Source organism: Apodemus sylvaticus, chromosome 15 (assembly GCF_947179515.1).
Source record: "Apodemus sylvaticus chromosome 15, mApoSyl1.1, whole genome shotgun sequence".
Lineage (NCBI taxonomy): Eukaryota > Metazoa > Chordata > Mammalia > Rodentia > Muridae > Apodemus > Apodemus sylvaticus.
In genome coordinates this window covers 78,030,395-78,047,657 of record NC_067486.1, presented here as the reverse complement: position 1 = coordinate 78,047,657, position 17,263 = coordinate 78,030,395, and the positions used below count along the sequence as shown (strand labels likewise).

Below are 17,263 nucleotides of genomic sequence, written 5' to 3'. Positions count from 1 at the left end.
TAATGTGTGCTGGAGGCATGCGTACATTAGGGCTATGGAGGCACTGAAAGTAAAACAGGAGGAGTCCTGTTACACACTCTCCACTGCCAACAGTACTGGACCGAAATAATGGGACACCCACCAGGCCTCTATCTGGGAACTACCAGTCTACAGTGCCAACCTGGCAAGCTGCAGTCATGAGACTCTACACTGAGGGCTGAAGTATGGGCTGAGCCTGGAGAGTCATAGAGGCGCTGCTTGTGGCTTTAGGGTGCAACCCCAAGCTACAACAAGGAAATTTAGAGTTTTAACAACTTGTGTCAACTCTGATGGTATCTGGATGTGCTCTGGGCTAGTTACTGCTTTCTGTTTAACTAATCCTTTTGGTATAGCAATGTTTACCAACAACACAGCCCATTCCACTGCATACTATGAATAGAAAACTTGACTTTACGGTCTCATAACTAAAGAGTTTGCCTTGGGCTTCCAATGAGTGACTAGCATTTTAATAAGTTAAGATTTAGGGACTATCACAGAATATGGTTCTATCTGTTAGCATAGGAGTTGTGTGGAGCAAGAGGCAGAAGCAGAATGATATAGCTTGAGTATGACTTGTCCTTTCTGAATACTCATGTTGAGATTTAACCCTCATGCTGAGGGACCAAGGAGATGATCAGGGTTAAGCAAGGGCATCAGCTCAGAGCCCTGAGATTCAATACTGGTAGCTTTGTAAGAGGAAGAGAGACTGTCATAGACACAGGCAAACTGTCTCTCACTTCGTGATGGCCTCCCACACTGCTGCAGGTCTCTATCAGCAAGAATCCTAGAGCCACACATGTAGCCTCTCAACCTCCGACCTCCAGCGCTATGAGCCACACTAAAGCTCTTTAAAATCGTCCCAGTCTGCTGTTTTATCTTATTAGCAGCAGACTATGGGTAAATCAACAACAGTCCTGAGAGTTATGTAGTCCTAGCATTCGGCAGCTGTCATTTTCACAGTCCGGTTAGATGAGGTGGCTTAGTAAAGAGAAGGCAACAGACTGAGAAAGATTCTGGGGCAGGTGCTGCTACCTGTAACGTAGCAGCAATCCGTTACATTCTCTTGCCCCAAAATATTTTTAAAGTCAGTGGAAGAGTTTCCAATTCATGCTTCCTTCAGCAGTGGGGAAGTACGGACTAGTATTAAGTAAAGACTAATTAATTAGACACATATATCAAAACACTTGCAAATTGGAAATGCTAAAATTGGTACTTTAGACTCATAATTGCCAACAACTATACTTTTTTTTTTTTTTGAGGCAGGGTTTCTCTGTTTAGCCCTGGTTGTCCTGGAACTCACTCTGTAGACCAGGCTGGCCTCGAACTCAGAAATCCACCTGCCTCTGCCTCCCAAGTGCTGGGATCAAAGTCGTGCACCACCACTGCCCTGCTAACAACTATACTGTTAGTACAAAAATTAAGGTTGGATTATTTCTCAGAGGAACTACATATAGACCAGTTCATACCTGATTTCTTTGTTTTTCAACTTCATCTTCAGTCACGCAGTTGGACAAAATTTCAGACCATTCCAGCCGTTCCTCAGGTGTTCTCACAGAGAGATTATCAAATATTTCAAAGTAAAGCCACGCTAGATCCTTAGCCAACTGCAGCTTTCCACATGCAATATGCCTCCAGGTAGACCAGTACAGGCGTGGGTAGGCACCTTCTGTGGCCCGAGTTCGAACATAGGAGGCTATCTTCCTGAGGTAGTGAAGGCTGAATTTGGATGGAGGTGGCTCCTGCAAGGCACCCACTAGAAAAGGTTCTGCCTTCACCCAGAGGAGAACTCGGGACTGATCCATAGTCTCTCTGAAGACATTTGGACAAACAGGCTCCTTTGCATCCCTAGAAAAAAAAGTTGCTTTACTGACATGAAACAAATTACCCATTTTCTTAGAAAATTATCCTTCCTTAATTATCTTTAAGTGTATCATATCCTCAGTTTAACAGCAGCAATGGCTTTCATCAAAAGCAAATAGACTTTTGGTCAAATTCCATTATAATCTATTTGAGAAAGAAAAAACAAACACATATGAGGAAATTATCCTATTTAAATTTGTTTGAAATGGTTGTTTAAAAGTATGTAAATGCATACGGTCTGGGTTATATTCCGGCCTAGAAAATGAAGAGGAGTGCTGGTGGAGGTGGTGGTGTAGTGTCGTGGTATGGTGATGGTGTGGTGGTGTGGTAATGTGGTGTGGTGATGGTATGGTAGTGGTGGTAATGGTGTGGTGGTGTGGTGATGGTGTGGTGTGGTGGGTGGTGTGGTATAGTGGTGGTGTGACGGTGTGGTGATGTGCTGTGGTATGGTGGCGGTGTGGTATAGTGGTGATGGTGTGGTGGTGGTGGTTGTAAAGGCAGGATGTCACACTATCACAGGATACTATACTGTATCCTGGGTATGAAGTACTAGTAGACACAAGTGTTAACACATTTTTACAGCAATATCAATTATACACAGAAGACAGATGGTTAATAATAATTTGGATATATAGGGTCAGCAAGATGATGCAGCCACCAAGCCTGACTATCTGAGTTAAACCCTCCAGATTTACATGCTGAAGAGGGAAACCCATTTCTGCAAGTTATCTTCTAGTCCATAAAGTTCCCCACCCTTCCAACTAAATAAACAAAAGGAATTAAAATTAAAAAGTATTCTCAAATATTTGTACATGTAAGGAGGCCACAGGGCTCCACCCAAGCAGCCTATATGCACAACATTACACCAGCAGGCGGCACCCAAGGCTGCGAGTGTAACAGGTCAGGAGCGCAAAAGCCGCAGTGGGCGAGCTCCCTGGCTCTGATGTCTGGTACACCGTGTGCAGGCAGGCTGCACACAGTCACAGGACACAAGTGGGGTCACTCATGCTCCTCCACCTAAGGGAAACTAGTTACTGGCTTCGGTACTTCCTTGTCTTTTGTCTAGATTGAATGAGACTTTGATTTTGAATGTTCATGGCTATGATACATATATACAATTCTGTATTATTTTCAAGATAGCCTAGCATTCCTAATATATCCCAGTTTACTTTTCAACACTTAATAGTTCCCAGTTTTTCATAAAAAAGATGGGGTAAAATAGTGTTGGTTGTTGATAATGGTGGTGGGGGGGGGACCTATTTACCTCTTACTCTCCTTTATCTTAAAATTTCCATTTTAAAAAGTTTGTATGTTTCAGGTATTTCATATAATGCTGATTATCATCTTCCTTCACGTGAATTGCTTCCCAGGGATTTTTAGACGTGCACTTACAAAAATGGCATGCCTGGAACTCCTGACATATAGTCCCCTTCTCAAAACAACCATCAAGCTGCGCCGTCATTTACCCAAAACATCCGTCATAAGGAACGCTCCTTAGCATTAACATCACTTGAAAAGGACTTTTCATATGACCAAGGAGAAATATTATATTATTCTATTTTGAAAAGAATTAATCAGGCAGCAGAGATGGCTGAGTGGTTAAGAGCACAGACTGCTCTTCCAAAAGACCTGGGTTCAATTTCCAGTATCCACGTGTATAGTCACACAGGCAGACAAAATATCCATACACATAAAAATAAGTCTGTATTTTTAAAAAGAAATAATTGGCATCACACTTATGTGCCCTGCAGGGAGCGCTAACATTCAGCCCCTTTCACTCACACAATCACCTCCATTCCGACAAGATTTGAGGGGTTAGGGAACTTGTCTAAGTTCATGTATTTAGTCTGGCACACTTTGACTTAGGGCTCTGGTCTGCTCTGAGAAATTCATGGCTACAAAGGTACTTTGGGAAGTCGTACAGAAGAGGTCCTTTAAGCACCAAATGAAAGGACAAGGCACCAGGAAAGGTCAACTCAATTCCAATCCAGGAATGACCCAGTACAGTTCTATCAGGAAGCCCCCTCTGTTTTCTCAAAAAACGGAGACAGGGTGCTTTGGAGGCACAGCACCCTGACACAAACCCGGAGGCTGAGACCTGGCCGCCGGTCCGGAGGCAAGGAAAGGGCCTGGGGACACTCCATGGGGTCTGCCACTCCGCTGCTGTCCTGCATGGAGGCAGAATGGCCAAAGGCGCAAACTTAGTCCACCGGCTAAGGGACAGCAAACCGACCCTCCCCGGAGGCAGCAGGGGCGTTACCAGGGCAGCACTCACCACCACCCTTCTAGGCGGCAGCAGCAGTAGCAGCAGGAGCATCTCCTACCCCCACCCACCAAGCCGCTGCCGCCTGCCGCCTCCGCTCAGTGCGCAAGCGCAAGCCTTCCACCACAGAGCCCTGGCTGACCAGGGCTAGAGCGACTGGTGGCTTGCTAGGTCCGCGAGTGATTGCTGGGGCTGGGGATTATCTGGTGCTGTGCCCTTTACACCAGGAGTAGGAAGTTTTCTATGGCTCCATAGAATTGTGGTCCTCCAGGCGGTGGTACGGGTGGGTAATTTCAACACTAATGACAGTTTATAGCTACTTTGGGGCAGGTACTTGTCAAGCTCCTGTCTTCTTAATCGTTCTGGTAAACTAAACCAAGGGTGGAAATGCAGGCAATCTCAACCCAATTCTAAGAAAACTTCCTCTTACTGTCTTTCAATATTCCTGTTTTCCTAGTTCTTCATAGCTTCTCTAGGTGTGGGTGAACATAAAAAGTAATGGTTCCTCTTACAAAAGATAAATAGACTACAAAACGTAATAGCTCCTCTTAGGTAAGTGGGGGGGGGGGGCAGAGCTAAAACAAAGCCTCCCCCATCCCAAGTACTCTCAGAAGCAAACCTTGAAGGGGAAAGGAAGGACACCACGTGCAATGGTTAATTTCTGCCAACTAGACACAAACCGAAATCATCTGGGAAGAGGTACTCTAAATTGATGAACACATCCAAATATGCCACAGGATGCCGTGACTTCCATTATCCGTGCTGTGGGTGAATGTCATACCATGAAGTCTGCGGTGTCTGAAGTAGTAGTCATGTGGACTTCAAGGTGGCCATTTTCCTCAGTAAGTTATGGAGTGGCATGCCTCCTTAAGGTCCACTTGAGGACTGAGACCCCCAAAATGACTGGTCGATTAGAAAATATACTACAGTCTCTCCAAGTAGCAAATATGGGACAAGGCTTCAAGTAAACTAGCCTGGGCCCTTATCTAGAGAGCAAGACATGCATTTAAGGTTGAGCTGTCCTCTCAGAAAGGGAGAAATTAGAAGAAAAAGACATGCAGAAGCGAGTGCTGGCTGGCCGCTTGCCAAGGAGGCGGGGGAGGAGCAGGGGAGGACAGCTCTGTACTAAATAGCTGTCCCAGGGTTCTGCTGCTATGAAGAGACACCATGACTGTGCAACTCCTCTAAAGGAAAGCATTTAGCTTGGGCTTGTTTAGTTTCAGAGGTTTGGCCCATCGTCATCAAGAAGAATGGCGCCACGCAGGCGGACATGGTGCTGGAGAAGTAGCTGAGAGTTCTATGTCCAGAACCACAGCAGCAGGAGAGAAAACTGCTTTCAAAACCTCAAAGCCAGTGACACATCTCCTTTAACAAGGCCACACCTACTCCAACAAGGCCACACCTCCTTTCATCCCAAGTAGTGCCACTCCCTTATGACTAGCATTCAAACACAAGAGCTTATAGGGGTCATTCTTACTCAAATCACCACATCCCACTCCCTTGACCACACAGGCTTATAGCCTTATATCATAATGCAAAAATGTATTCATTCCAACTTCAAAAATCCCCAGTCTATCACAGTCTCAAAATTGTTTAAAAGTCCAAGTTCAAAGTCTTTCATGAGGCTCATGGAAATCTCTTAACTGCAACCCCCAGGGAAATCAAAATAAAAAAAGCAGATGGCACACTTCCAATGTACAATGGCACAGAATGTATATTACCATTCTAAAAGGGGGGGAATGGGGACACAGTGAAGAAACACTGGACCAAAGGAAAACCAAAATTCAGCATCTCCATGTCTGATAAACAAAGTACTGTTCAGATCTCCAACTCCTTTAAGTTTTGTTGACTGCAACAAAACTCCTCCGGCCCTTCCTCCTCCCCCTCCTCTCTCTAGCTGGTTCCACTCCCGGTTAGCAGGTCTCTTTGGCAGGTATCCTACCACTAGGGCATCTCCAAAATCTTGGTGTCTCCAAGGCAAACCAGGCTTTACCTTCATGGCTTCACATATTGACCCCTCTTAGCCTCCAGGTAGGAACTCTTTGACATATACCTGGCCTTAACAGCTTTCCTTAGTCACAGAGGGGGATTCCACAGACCCTTTCTTGTATCCTTGACTCTAAAGCCAGAACCACACAATTACATTTTCATCAGCTCTCTGTTTCAGATGGTTTACAGCTTAAGCTTTAATTCCTTTCTACAAGCAGGAAGCTCAGATGGGTGGGGTCTTGCCCTGAGGTCCCCACTCCTTTATTCCATTTAGCATCTAGCTTTTCTTAAAAAGCATTTTAACTCTTAGTGCACTGGACTTAGCTCCATTACACTTCCTGGTGCTCCTTTTCTCCTCAAACTGTACATTTTGTATTTTACCTTGCTTGGCTTGCTCATTTTCATTATAGATCTGCATGACAACGACCACTACCACCCATACTACAGAGTCAACACTAGGCTGTCTTGAAATCTCTGTCCCAAAGCTATTAATATAAAATTTAGCCCCAGGCAGATTTTCCTCTACAAGGGCAAAAAGCAGACACATTCTTCGCCAAAATGTCACAAGAATTGTATCTAAGCTACTTCCTCATATTCTTCCCCTATGAAATTTCTTGAACTGGACCCCCACGGTTCAAACCTCCCTCAGTAAGGTCTCCCATGCTTATACTATAATGGCCCCCTAAGGCCACTTTAACAAGTTTAACAACCACTTTTCTAAACCAGAATCCCCAAATCCACATTTCACCAAGAAGCATGGTCAGGCCTGCCACAGCTATGCACTGCTCCCTGATAACAGCTTCAGTCTTGGTCCCCACATTGCCCCTCATGGGATCCCAAAACTTGGAACCCACTCAAAAGTGAGGATGAGGCAGCAGTGATAGAAGATACACAACCATCAGGTGCAGCCTTTAATACAGATAGGAAAATTCTTAGTACAGTATGCAAATGGAGGCCTTACTAATGGTCCAAATACAAGAAGCTATGATCAGGAATCATATTAGGAATGTTCTGTCACTGAGCTGTCTAAATTGGGAATGACTTTTTACAGTGGATGTGTGAGAGAGACGCCTGGTAACGCCTGCTTCCTGAGCATGGATTCAGCATGGTCACCGCCTTTCTGTTCCTGCTGTCATGCCTTCCTGACAGGACAGACTATCGCTTGGGAACTGCGAGCTAAAGGAAGTACTTTCTTCTCTAACTTGTATTTTAGCCAGGTTATTTATTTATTTATTTATTTATTTTATCATGATAAGCAGAAAAGAAACTAATTCAAGAAATGGTACCAAGAAGTAGTGTCATAGCTGTGGTAAAGCAGACCACATGGCCTTCAGGCTTTTGCTTTGTGGAATGTTGAGGTCTTAGAACTCTAGGATGGAAATGCATTGAATGCTTGAAGTGGAATGTAATGGGTTGTTCTAGTGAAGCCAGAAGACAGCAGCGCAGAAAGACTAAGACATTGGAGCCTTGTTCATGATGCTCATGGGAAGAACGAAGACTCTATTAGGACCTAGACTAGGGGCCAATAGTCTGATGTTTTGGCATAGAATCTGGCTGCATTCTGCCCCTTTCTAAGATTTTGAGCAAGCCTGACTCTAAAGGTAATAGACTAAGATTTTAAGACAGCCTAACACTGAGCTTGTTGCCTGGTTACTACTGATTACTCTGATGCATGCCTAGAATAAAAACCAGATGAGGCAGAAAGAAACACATGTGCAGTTGGAGAGGAGGAAAAAGCAGTAAGCAGTTTAAAGCAGGCCATGCCCTGAAAAAAAAAGGTGGTTAAATTGCTAAGAAATTAACACTATACTAGAGAAGCCCCTTGCTCTGCAAAGCAACAAAAGGAAAGGAAGGAGTCCTGAGGACTTCAACTAAGGTCCCAACCCTGGACAGAAGAGAAAAGTGTCCTGGTCTCCACTCCATATCTAGCAAATATATAGTTAAGTTTTTACCAGCCTCAGCATACTGAAGTTGTTACAACATGGTTCAACAGATTCAGGCTCCATCCTGAGTTGGGAGAAGAAATAGGTAGTACTGACACACTTAGCAGCTTTTAGATTGTTTACTTGCATCTGGATCCGTTCAATTTTATCATACAACTCCTTCTTTTCCTTCATTGTCCCCCCCCCCCACCAGATGCTAAGAGCGATCAGCCAGCAAAATCATTTTCCAATTTTTTCCCCAACTTAGAAAGTTTTGTACATCGAATCACCTAATTCATCAAGATAATCAAAGGCATTAGCTTCTTTAAGCTTGAAATATAGTTTCAACTATGGGTCCTCAATATTCTCCGAGCTCCAAGGAGGGAGAGAATCTGGAGAGGTTTCAGTAGTTGAAGGTGCTGGTGTATTATCAAACAAACTCCAGATTTTTAAAAGATTCATCCTTATACATCTGCTCCTCTAGAACCACTCCCAGGTACCAACTTCTGTATTAGTCAAGGTTCTTTAGAGTTACAAAATGTATGGGTAGTCTCTATATGGTAAGGGAATTTGTCGATGACTTACAGTCTGTAGTCCAACTCCCCAACAATGATCAACAGCAGCTGTGGATGGAAGCCCAAGGATCTAGCAGTTGCTCAGTCCCACAAGGCAAGCAGGTGAAGAAGAGAGAGATAAATCTTCCTTCTTCCAATGTCCTTATGTAGGAGATCTCCAGCAGAAGGTGTGGCCCAGATTAAAAGTGGGTGCCACCATGAATTCAGAGATCTACCAGTCTTAATCTTCTGGGATCCACAGCCACCATGCCTCAAGATCTCCATGCCAAGATCCAGGTCAGAAACTTGTATCTCTCAGCCTCCAGATTAGGATCACACAGGTGAGCCTTCCAATTCTGGACTGTAGTTCATTCCAGATATAGTCAAGCTGACAACCAGGAATAGCTACTACACAGGCAAAAACCAAAAGCTTCTTTCCATGTCTTTTATATAGGCTGCCACTAGAAAATGGAGCCAGATTTAAGGTGGATCTTCCTACCTCCATAATCCAATCAAGAAAAAAAAATCTTTCACATGTTCCCAGCCGCTTGTGTTTTTAGTTAATTCCAGACGTAGTCAAGTTGACCACCAATAATCGCTATCATACCAAGAATAACAAATCAGATGAGATATAGTCATATTCCCGCTTGGCCTTAGTGTAATTCCCGCCCTCACCCCCCACCTCCCCACCTCATCCTCCTCTGAGCCTGCTGGAGGCAGGAAGATACATGGTGGCTCTAAGGCAATGCCCCAGGATAAGGAGGGAGGGTTCCTGGAGTATGAATGTTGTTTGTGGAGCACAAACTAATGTATTACTTCTATTCTATACTAGTATACCCAATATTCTGAGGAAAGAATAGTAATTGAAATATTTTCATGCTGTTTTGGACCTTGCTAACTGTACTGTCAGCTTGACACAAGCTGAAGTTATCACAGAGAAAGGAGCCTTCCTTGAGGAAATGCCTCCATGAGATCCAGCTGTAAGGCATTTCTCAATTAGTGATCAAGAGGGGAGGGCCCATTGTGGGTGGTGCCATCCTTGGGCTGGTGCTCTTGCCTTCTATAAGAGAGCAAGCTGAGCAAACCAGGGGAAGCAAGCCAGTAAGAAACATCCCTCCATGGCCTCTGCATCAGCTCCTGCTTCCTGAACTGCTTGAGTTCCAGTTCTGATTTGCTTTGGTGATGAACAGCAACTTGGAAGTGTTAAGCGAAATAAACCCTTTCCTCCCCAACTTGTTTTTTTGGTCATGATGTTTGTGCAACAGTTGAAATCCTGACTAACATTTTCTCTAGCGTCCTCTTAGCTGCTGACCCTCAGATCAACTAGCATTTGCTTGGATCATGGGTGATGGGCCTTCAGGGATCCTGACTACCCTTTGCAGAAAGATTTCATTTCACAGGTATTACAATGCCAGTTTACCAACTCATCAAAGAAACTGAAAGATTTATGCACACCAAGAGGAAGATAGGAAATCAGTCCACACAGGATGCTAAACCAAACACAGCTGCAATGCTTAGAAACTTCATAATTGGGTAAAGCAAGGGAAGGAGAAAATTCTCCAACAAGCCTAGGCTTGTTTTAAAGCAACAGTTAAAGAGTTTGAAGAGTGGTGTATTGGTGGAAAAAGATGCTCCCGGATGCCATAAGGTTATTAATGAGAGCTCTAAAACCAGGGCTAGACCACCTTCCTAAGAGTTGTTGGCCAAGGAACCACAAGCTATACAAGTTATCAGCAGTCCTGTTGGGTGCCCACAGAACTAGCCGGAAAGACATCACACACTTTGGCTGCTGGACCTGGAGAAGCCAAGCTGGGATTAGGCTGGAAGCTTCTCCCAGTTGGCAGTTTTTACAGTGCTTGAAAGGTGCTGTGTTAGGCTGAAAGTTGCCAACACCAGTCTTCCCTATCACATGCCTTCTGATGCAGGAGTGGCGTGGCCACTGTAGAGAAACCCGACTCCTTTTCAATTAGAGTTAAGGCCTACTCCACAGAAAGAAATGGAAGAAATTCATGGCTGCTATTATAAATCCAGTACTTAAACTCAGTCAAAATTCATGGCTGGGGAGATCACAAGCCCTAGCGGAGAAGCTACTGCTGCAGATGTGCTAACTGTATCTGATATACCTTCAGATTGCCTTTACATGTTTATGCTTATGCCCGGATCACTGCTAGACCACAAAACTTTTTGAAGTGGGCAATAGTTCTGTAAAAACGAAAGGGGCCAAAGTAGTAAAGAGTGACTGCTGAGTGCTCAGCCCTAAATAAACTCTCTATATCACCATATCTACACCATCTATACCTACATCATCTACAGCACCTACTTATTCCCCCAAGGCTCCAAGAACGCAGAGGAAGGAGGCCCGGGAGAAAGGGGGTGTTATGTCGTGGAATGCTGTCTGCCAAGCATGACGTGGCCATTGAGCACTTGAACTCTAGATAACTATGATTAACTGCGGGAGATCTGCACACCCTGTGATTGGGTATAAGACTTTCCCGTTCTGTTCTGTTCTGGATGCTGCCCCTCTGAGGATGTGTGGCAGTTAACAGTTGCTAGGGGGGGCTCACCAGGCTGGGTGCCTCTCAGAGGGTCTCCAGGCAAGTAATAGCTGCTGGGAGAAAACTTTTCTTGAGTGTTGCAGTTGCAAAATTGCCATGCTCCTCTAAGTAATTCTAATTAGAAACACACGTGTTCCTTTGGTGGCTGAAAAGGCCCCAGGTAAAGCTCACGCACACCAATCTTACTCTGCTTTTCTTTCCTCCGTCCTTCCCATCCACAGTAAACGTCCCTTAGTGAACCAACTTAGTTCTTTCTTAGTACTATCAGTGCATCCAGGATGACCAGAGCTCAAGGGATGACCTGCTTTTTATTTTTCTAACTATTACTGTAGTTTCATAGTGGACCCAAACTTCAATAATGATTGTTTTTACAGACAACATTTACTCTCAGAGGAGTTTCAGTATTGTACCCAGTACCCCAAACACATGAGCCAAAACTTGGAATCATATATTTTAAGCTTTGAAGGCTGACAACTGCCAGACCACAGATACCCAGGCTATATAGCCGCCACAGTGGAGGGAGAAAGGAGGTTTTCCCATGATAAAAACAAAATAATGGAATTCAAAACTAAAAGGCACACTCTACAGAAGATATCAGAAGGAATCCATCACTATGGAAAGACTAGATAAACATACCCAGAAGGCCAACAGAAAGAATAACCATGGAACAGAAGCTAAGTAAACAAGAACTGGAAAACACCTACCACTTTGTATATGCTCGGCCCAGGGAGTGGCACAATTAGAAGGTGTAGCCCTGTTGGAACTGGTGTGTCACTGTGGGTATGGGCTAAAAGACCCTCACTGTAGCTGCCTGGAAGTCAGTCTTCCACCAGCAGCCTTCAGATGAAGATGTAGGAGTTCTTAGCTCCCCATGTACCATGCCTGCCTAGATGATAATGGACTGAATCTCTGAACTTGTAAGCCAGATCCAGTTAAATGTTGTCCTTAAAAGAGTTTCCTTGGTCATGGTGTCTGTTCACAGCAGTAAAACTCTAACTAAGACACACTACAAATCAACAAAATGATGGAGAGTAATACTTATTTTCATTGATAATTGAATCTCTATTATCTTGATCCCCCAATCAAAAGACATAGGCTAGGAGATTGGATTAAAAATGGATAGGGAAGATCTACCTTTTTTGTTGCCTCCAAAAAATGCATCTCACAATCACGGAAAGATACTACTAACCACCTTGGGGAGAAAGATTGGAAAAGGGTATTCCAAAAAAAATGAACCTAGGAAACAAATGGGTGTTGCTTATTTAGAATCTGACAAAATATATTTCAAACCAAATCTATTCAGAAAAGATAAGGTCACTTCATATTGACTAAGGAACAATCAATCAAGAAGATGTTACTATTACAGATCATAGGTTCCTCAAATACAGACCACCTAATGTATATAAAATACTACTATAAATAGACACAAATGGGCTGAGAAGAAGGCTCAGAAGTTAAGCGCACTGCTGTTCCAAAGGACCCAAATCCAATTCCCAGCACCCATATGGCAGCTCACAACTGCCAGTAACTCCTGTTTCAGGGGCTCTGACTCCCTCACAGACATATATGCAGGCAAAATATCAATGCACATAAAATAAAAATAAACCTTAAAAGTATATATATATATATATATATATATATATATATATATATATATATATATACACATACATACATACATACACACACACACACATACTCAGACACAGATTAGCTCCAGCACAATAAGGGGTGAGTTTAAGACCCCACTCTCACCAGTACACAGGTAATCCTGACAACAAATAACAGCAGTATTCAACAGCATCCTACATCAAATAGACCTACCAGACAATCTACAAGCATTGCACAGTCCTCTCAACATCTCATTGAACATCTAAGATATGGCACATAACAGCACACAAAGCAAGCCTTAACAAATACAGGAAAAATGAAGTAATCTTATGTATGTAGTCTGTCATCAATAGACTAAAACTAGTTCGAGAGGAACTATAGAACACATACTAACTTATGGACATTGAACAAAAATGGGGAAGGGGACTACAATAATATAAATACAACATACCAGCACCTAAGACATAATGAAGGCACTGTCAAGGTGGCGGGAGATGAGGGCAGAGTCTCTTACTCTTTCAAAGGTTTTAATTTACATTTAGTTTGTGTGTGACTGTGTATGTAGAGGCCATGATGTGCATGTGGAAGCCAAAGACAAGCATCCATTTGGGGGCCAAAGGCTGACCTCAGCAGGCAGACCTGAGAGCATGCCGCCTGAGCCATCTTACCACCCCTCTCCTGTTGTTCGTGTCTCCTTGTTTTGTGTTACAGACTAGCTGGCCTTCAAGTTTTTGCCTGATTCCTCTTTTTCTGCCTCCTACCTTACAGTAGGAATGCTAAGATTACAGATGTGAGCCACCAATGTCTAGCTTTTTACTACGAGCGTTTCAAGAATTGAACTCAGGTAGTTAGGTTTGCATGGTAAGTGCTTTTCCCCCTGCTGAGCGTAACCAGGAAATAAACTGGTTCTATGAGTGAAGTACTTACCTGCATTTTAAAAACCAGAGACATTACAAACTATTTTAAAAACTCACTTTAGGGTCTTGGAAAAACATAAGACAACCCTCAACTCAGTGGGTGGAAACTAAGTGGCCAAACGAGCACAGTGGCGGATGGCTGCAGCAGTCTGTTTGTAACTGTCAACCAGCCAAGCCCAGGGTCATCCGAACAGTCTCAACTGAGGAATTACCTAGATCAGGGTGGCCCTGTGGGCATGAATGAAGAAGACTGTTAATAACTAATTAACTCAGCCATTCCCTGGGCTGGGCTCTGCCCGTATACAAGGAGCGAAAGCGAACACAAGTGTGAGCAAGCAGGCTATGGGTCCTGCTGTTTCTGACCTGACCGTGCATGAGGCGTGACCAGCTGCTGCAAGCACCTACCTCTGCTCCTTTCAACAAGGACTCTTTACCTGACCTGGAACTGTAAGGCAAAGAAACATTTCACTCCCCTACGTTTTTGGGTTTGTTTTTTTTTTTTTTGTTTTTGTTTTTGTTTTTCTTCTTCTTTCTCCCTTCAGGGTATTTTTACTATAGCAACAGAAATGAATCTAGGACAACAGCACAGCACTACTGCCACCAAGCCTGGCCACCTAATTCAATACTTAGGGCATGCTGGAAGGAGAATTACTGCAGCAAGCTGTCCTCCAACCTCTACGAGTACACTGTGGTACAGGTGCCCACACACAGAGGAAACCAGGAAGTCGAAGGGGGCACAGACATGTATAAAATTGAGATGAAAAAATATGAATCCATGAAATGACAAATTAACAAACCCTTACCCAACCCAGAGAGAAGCCTTAAATCAAAACAATCAGAGACCAAAAAGGACAAAATATCAACAAAATTCACATCTTCAGGAAAGCTTAAAAGAAATGGATAGATAATTCCTGTAGGTATATGACCTGCCAGTTAAACAAAGAGGAGATAAATAATTCAAACAACTATGTAACAAGGATCAGTACTGAAGCAGTAAAAATAACTCAAAACAACACAAAGCCTCACAACTACAAAGAGCCCTTGGTGGTTTGCAGCAGAATGGCCCCACAGGCTCAGATATTTGAATGCTTTGTCATCACGGAGTGGGACTCTTTTTAGAATGATTGTGTCCTTGTTGGAGTTGGTATGTCCTTATTGGAGGAAAAGTGTCACAGGGGTGGGCTTTGAGACTTCAAATTCTCAATCTCTCGCTCTCTGTCTGTCTGTCTGTCTGTCTGTCTGTCTGTCTTCCTGTCTGTGGACCAGGGTGTATCTCTCAGCTACTACTCCAGTGCCTGCCTATATGCCACCATACTCCCTGACATAATGATAATGAACTAAGCCTCTAAAACTGTAAGCAAGCCAATTGAATGCTTTTTTAAAATAAGAGTTGCCTTGGTCATGGTGTCTCTTCACAGCAAGAGACCAGTGACTAAGACAAGCTCAAATATCCCAGATAAATTCACTGCCGAATTCCACCAAACCTTTAGGAAAAAGAGCAATATTTCTCAAAGTACTCCATAAAGTAACTTCTTGAAAATAAAGTCAGAATTAGCCTACTACTAGCACCAAAGACACAGCAAAGAAAAGATAATTATAGACCTATCTCCCTAATGAACATGGATGTAAAAATTCTCAATACAACACTTGCAAGCCAGGTTCGAGAGGTGGCTCAGAAGTTAAGAACATTTACTGTTCTTCTAGAGGGTCTGGATTTGATTCCGGGCACCCACATGGCTGTTCAATCTACTTGCAACTTCAGTTCTAAGGGATTCTCCACCCTCTTCTGGCCTCCTTGAGCAACAGGCACACACTAGTTTACATGCAGGCAAAGCACCCATGCACGTCAAAACAAATCTTCCTTTTCTTTTTAATTAGGAGGAAAAGGATGTTTTCACAATAGCTAAGTTACAGGATGAACCTAGGAGTTCAACAACAGGAGAATAAAGAAACTGTGGCTTATGTATAATGATTTCTTCTCAACCATAGAGAACGCAGTTATAGGATGGGAAAGATGGCACAACCATTAAAAAGCTAGGCTCACAAGCAGAAATTTAAGGACGCAATTTTGTTGTGTACAGGAAAATGGATATAACTGGAGATAATTATTTCAAGGGAATTAAGCCAGTCTCAGAGAAACAAATACATGTTTTATCTCATTTGTGGTTCCTAGATTTTATATAGATACTTAAAATCATATATATGTATATGGCAAAGCCAAATACCTAGAGAAACAAAATAGCCTAGAGAAACAAAATGAATAACATGACAGAGAGAAAAAGGTAAGAGGACATAATATATACATTATACATTTTGCTGTATAATTATACAAGAAAGCACCAAATATAATGAAAATATACAATTAAACATTTTTTAAAGGGAGCTGATAATTCTGGAACATGTTATTTAATAGGTGAGGATACATATCATTAAATAGACAGCTTTGTAGGTTACTATAGAGTTAGCATTTTACTTTGAGTGCAATGAAAAGCCACTAAAGGTTTTAATCAGTAGAGTAGCATGATTTGACTTTTTTTCTTTTTTTAAAGCGGGAGGGCGCTGGGGAGAGTTCAGTCCACAAAGCGTGCCACTTACCTGCTGTACAAGCAGGAGGCCTTAAATTACACCCATTGTAGCAACTCCAACAACAATGTTCTGAATTCCCAGCGCTCAAGAGACAGAGTCTGTATCTTGAGCTCCTGGGTCCACCAGCCTAGTCTAATCTGTGATCTCTGGGTTCCCTAGTGCGCTCACGCATGCACACAATCATAGAGTGGAAAGCAGAATTTAAAAATATTGTATCAAGATATGAAGTCTGGAGGCAAGAAGATAGGTTTTGAGACCTTTGCAAGCAAGAGATAATTATGACTCAGAGGTGGAGCTACAGTGGACATGCACACATTACTGTTCTCCGGTAAAGATCTTGAATAGGTTAGGCAGGAAGCAAAGCTGAGAAGAGACTTTCCTAAACAACTAGTTGTCTGAGGTAAACAAAACTGGAGAAAAGAACAACCAATGAACGAGCTCTAACGCCTTTTATTGATTGCATGTTTACTGTGTGCAATTCTGCTGTGAAACTTACAGAAAAAAAAAAAAAAAACTTCAATTAATTCCCAACACTGCCAGCGAACGCCTTGCCTTAGTTTTGTAGAAAACAGGTTCGAAAGTGGGGTGGGGATGGGGTTGCCTCACCGCGACGGAGTGCTGGAAGCCGAATCTGAGCTTAAGTCGGTCTCTACGGCAGTGTCTCTCCCAGGTACCAGGTCTCTACTATACAGTAGCGGGACTGTAGTAAGTCTGTAGTGTGAGAACCTATCCCTGGGCAAGACGCCCCACGTACTTTAACACCTCCTGGGGTTGCACTTCAGTGAGCGCGCGCCAGTCACGTGTGCACATGGCGTCGTTTCCAGACTGGTAACCACCGTAAGACCTCTCTCAAGCAATTGGTCGGAATCTGGAAGGAGCCTCGCGATTGGTGGACATTCTGGTTTCCTACAGCAGCGCGCTCTTTCTCCGCTCCTAACTCGCTCCGGTTCTCAAGCGCTTCCGGGCGGCGCGAACCTCTGACGTTTCC

General features: G+C 43.4%; 1 protein-coding gene across 4 annotated transcripts in view; it reads right to left on the bottom strand.

Annotated features, from left to right (window-relative positions):
* Tbccd1 (TBCC domain containing 1) overlaps positions 1–17,241 on the bottom strand; it is a 43,152-nt gene extending 25,911 nt beyond the window's left edge. Inside the window, exons 1-2 of one of the 4 annotated variants that reach the window (XM_052157989.1) lie at positions 16,828–17,241; positions 1,485–1,863 (exon numbers count right to left, since the gene is read on the bottom strand). In XM_052157989.1, the coding sequence (XP_052013949.1) occupies positions 1,485–1,820 (336 nt within the window). In that variant the 5' untranslated portion in view covers positions 1,821–1,863; positions 16,828–17,241. Of the gene's footprint in view, positions 1–1,484; positions 1,864–16,284; positions 16,415–16,827 lie in introns of those variants that run through there. The other 3 variants (XM_052157987.1, XM_052157988.1, XM_052157990.1) reach the window with 3 other exon arrangements.
* Positions 17,242–17,263: the final 22 nt, after the last annotated feature.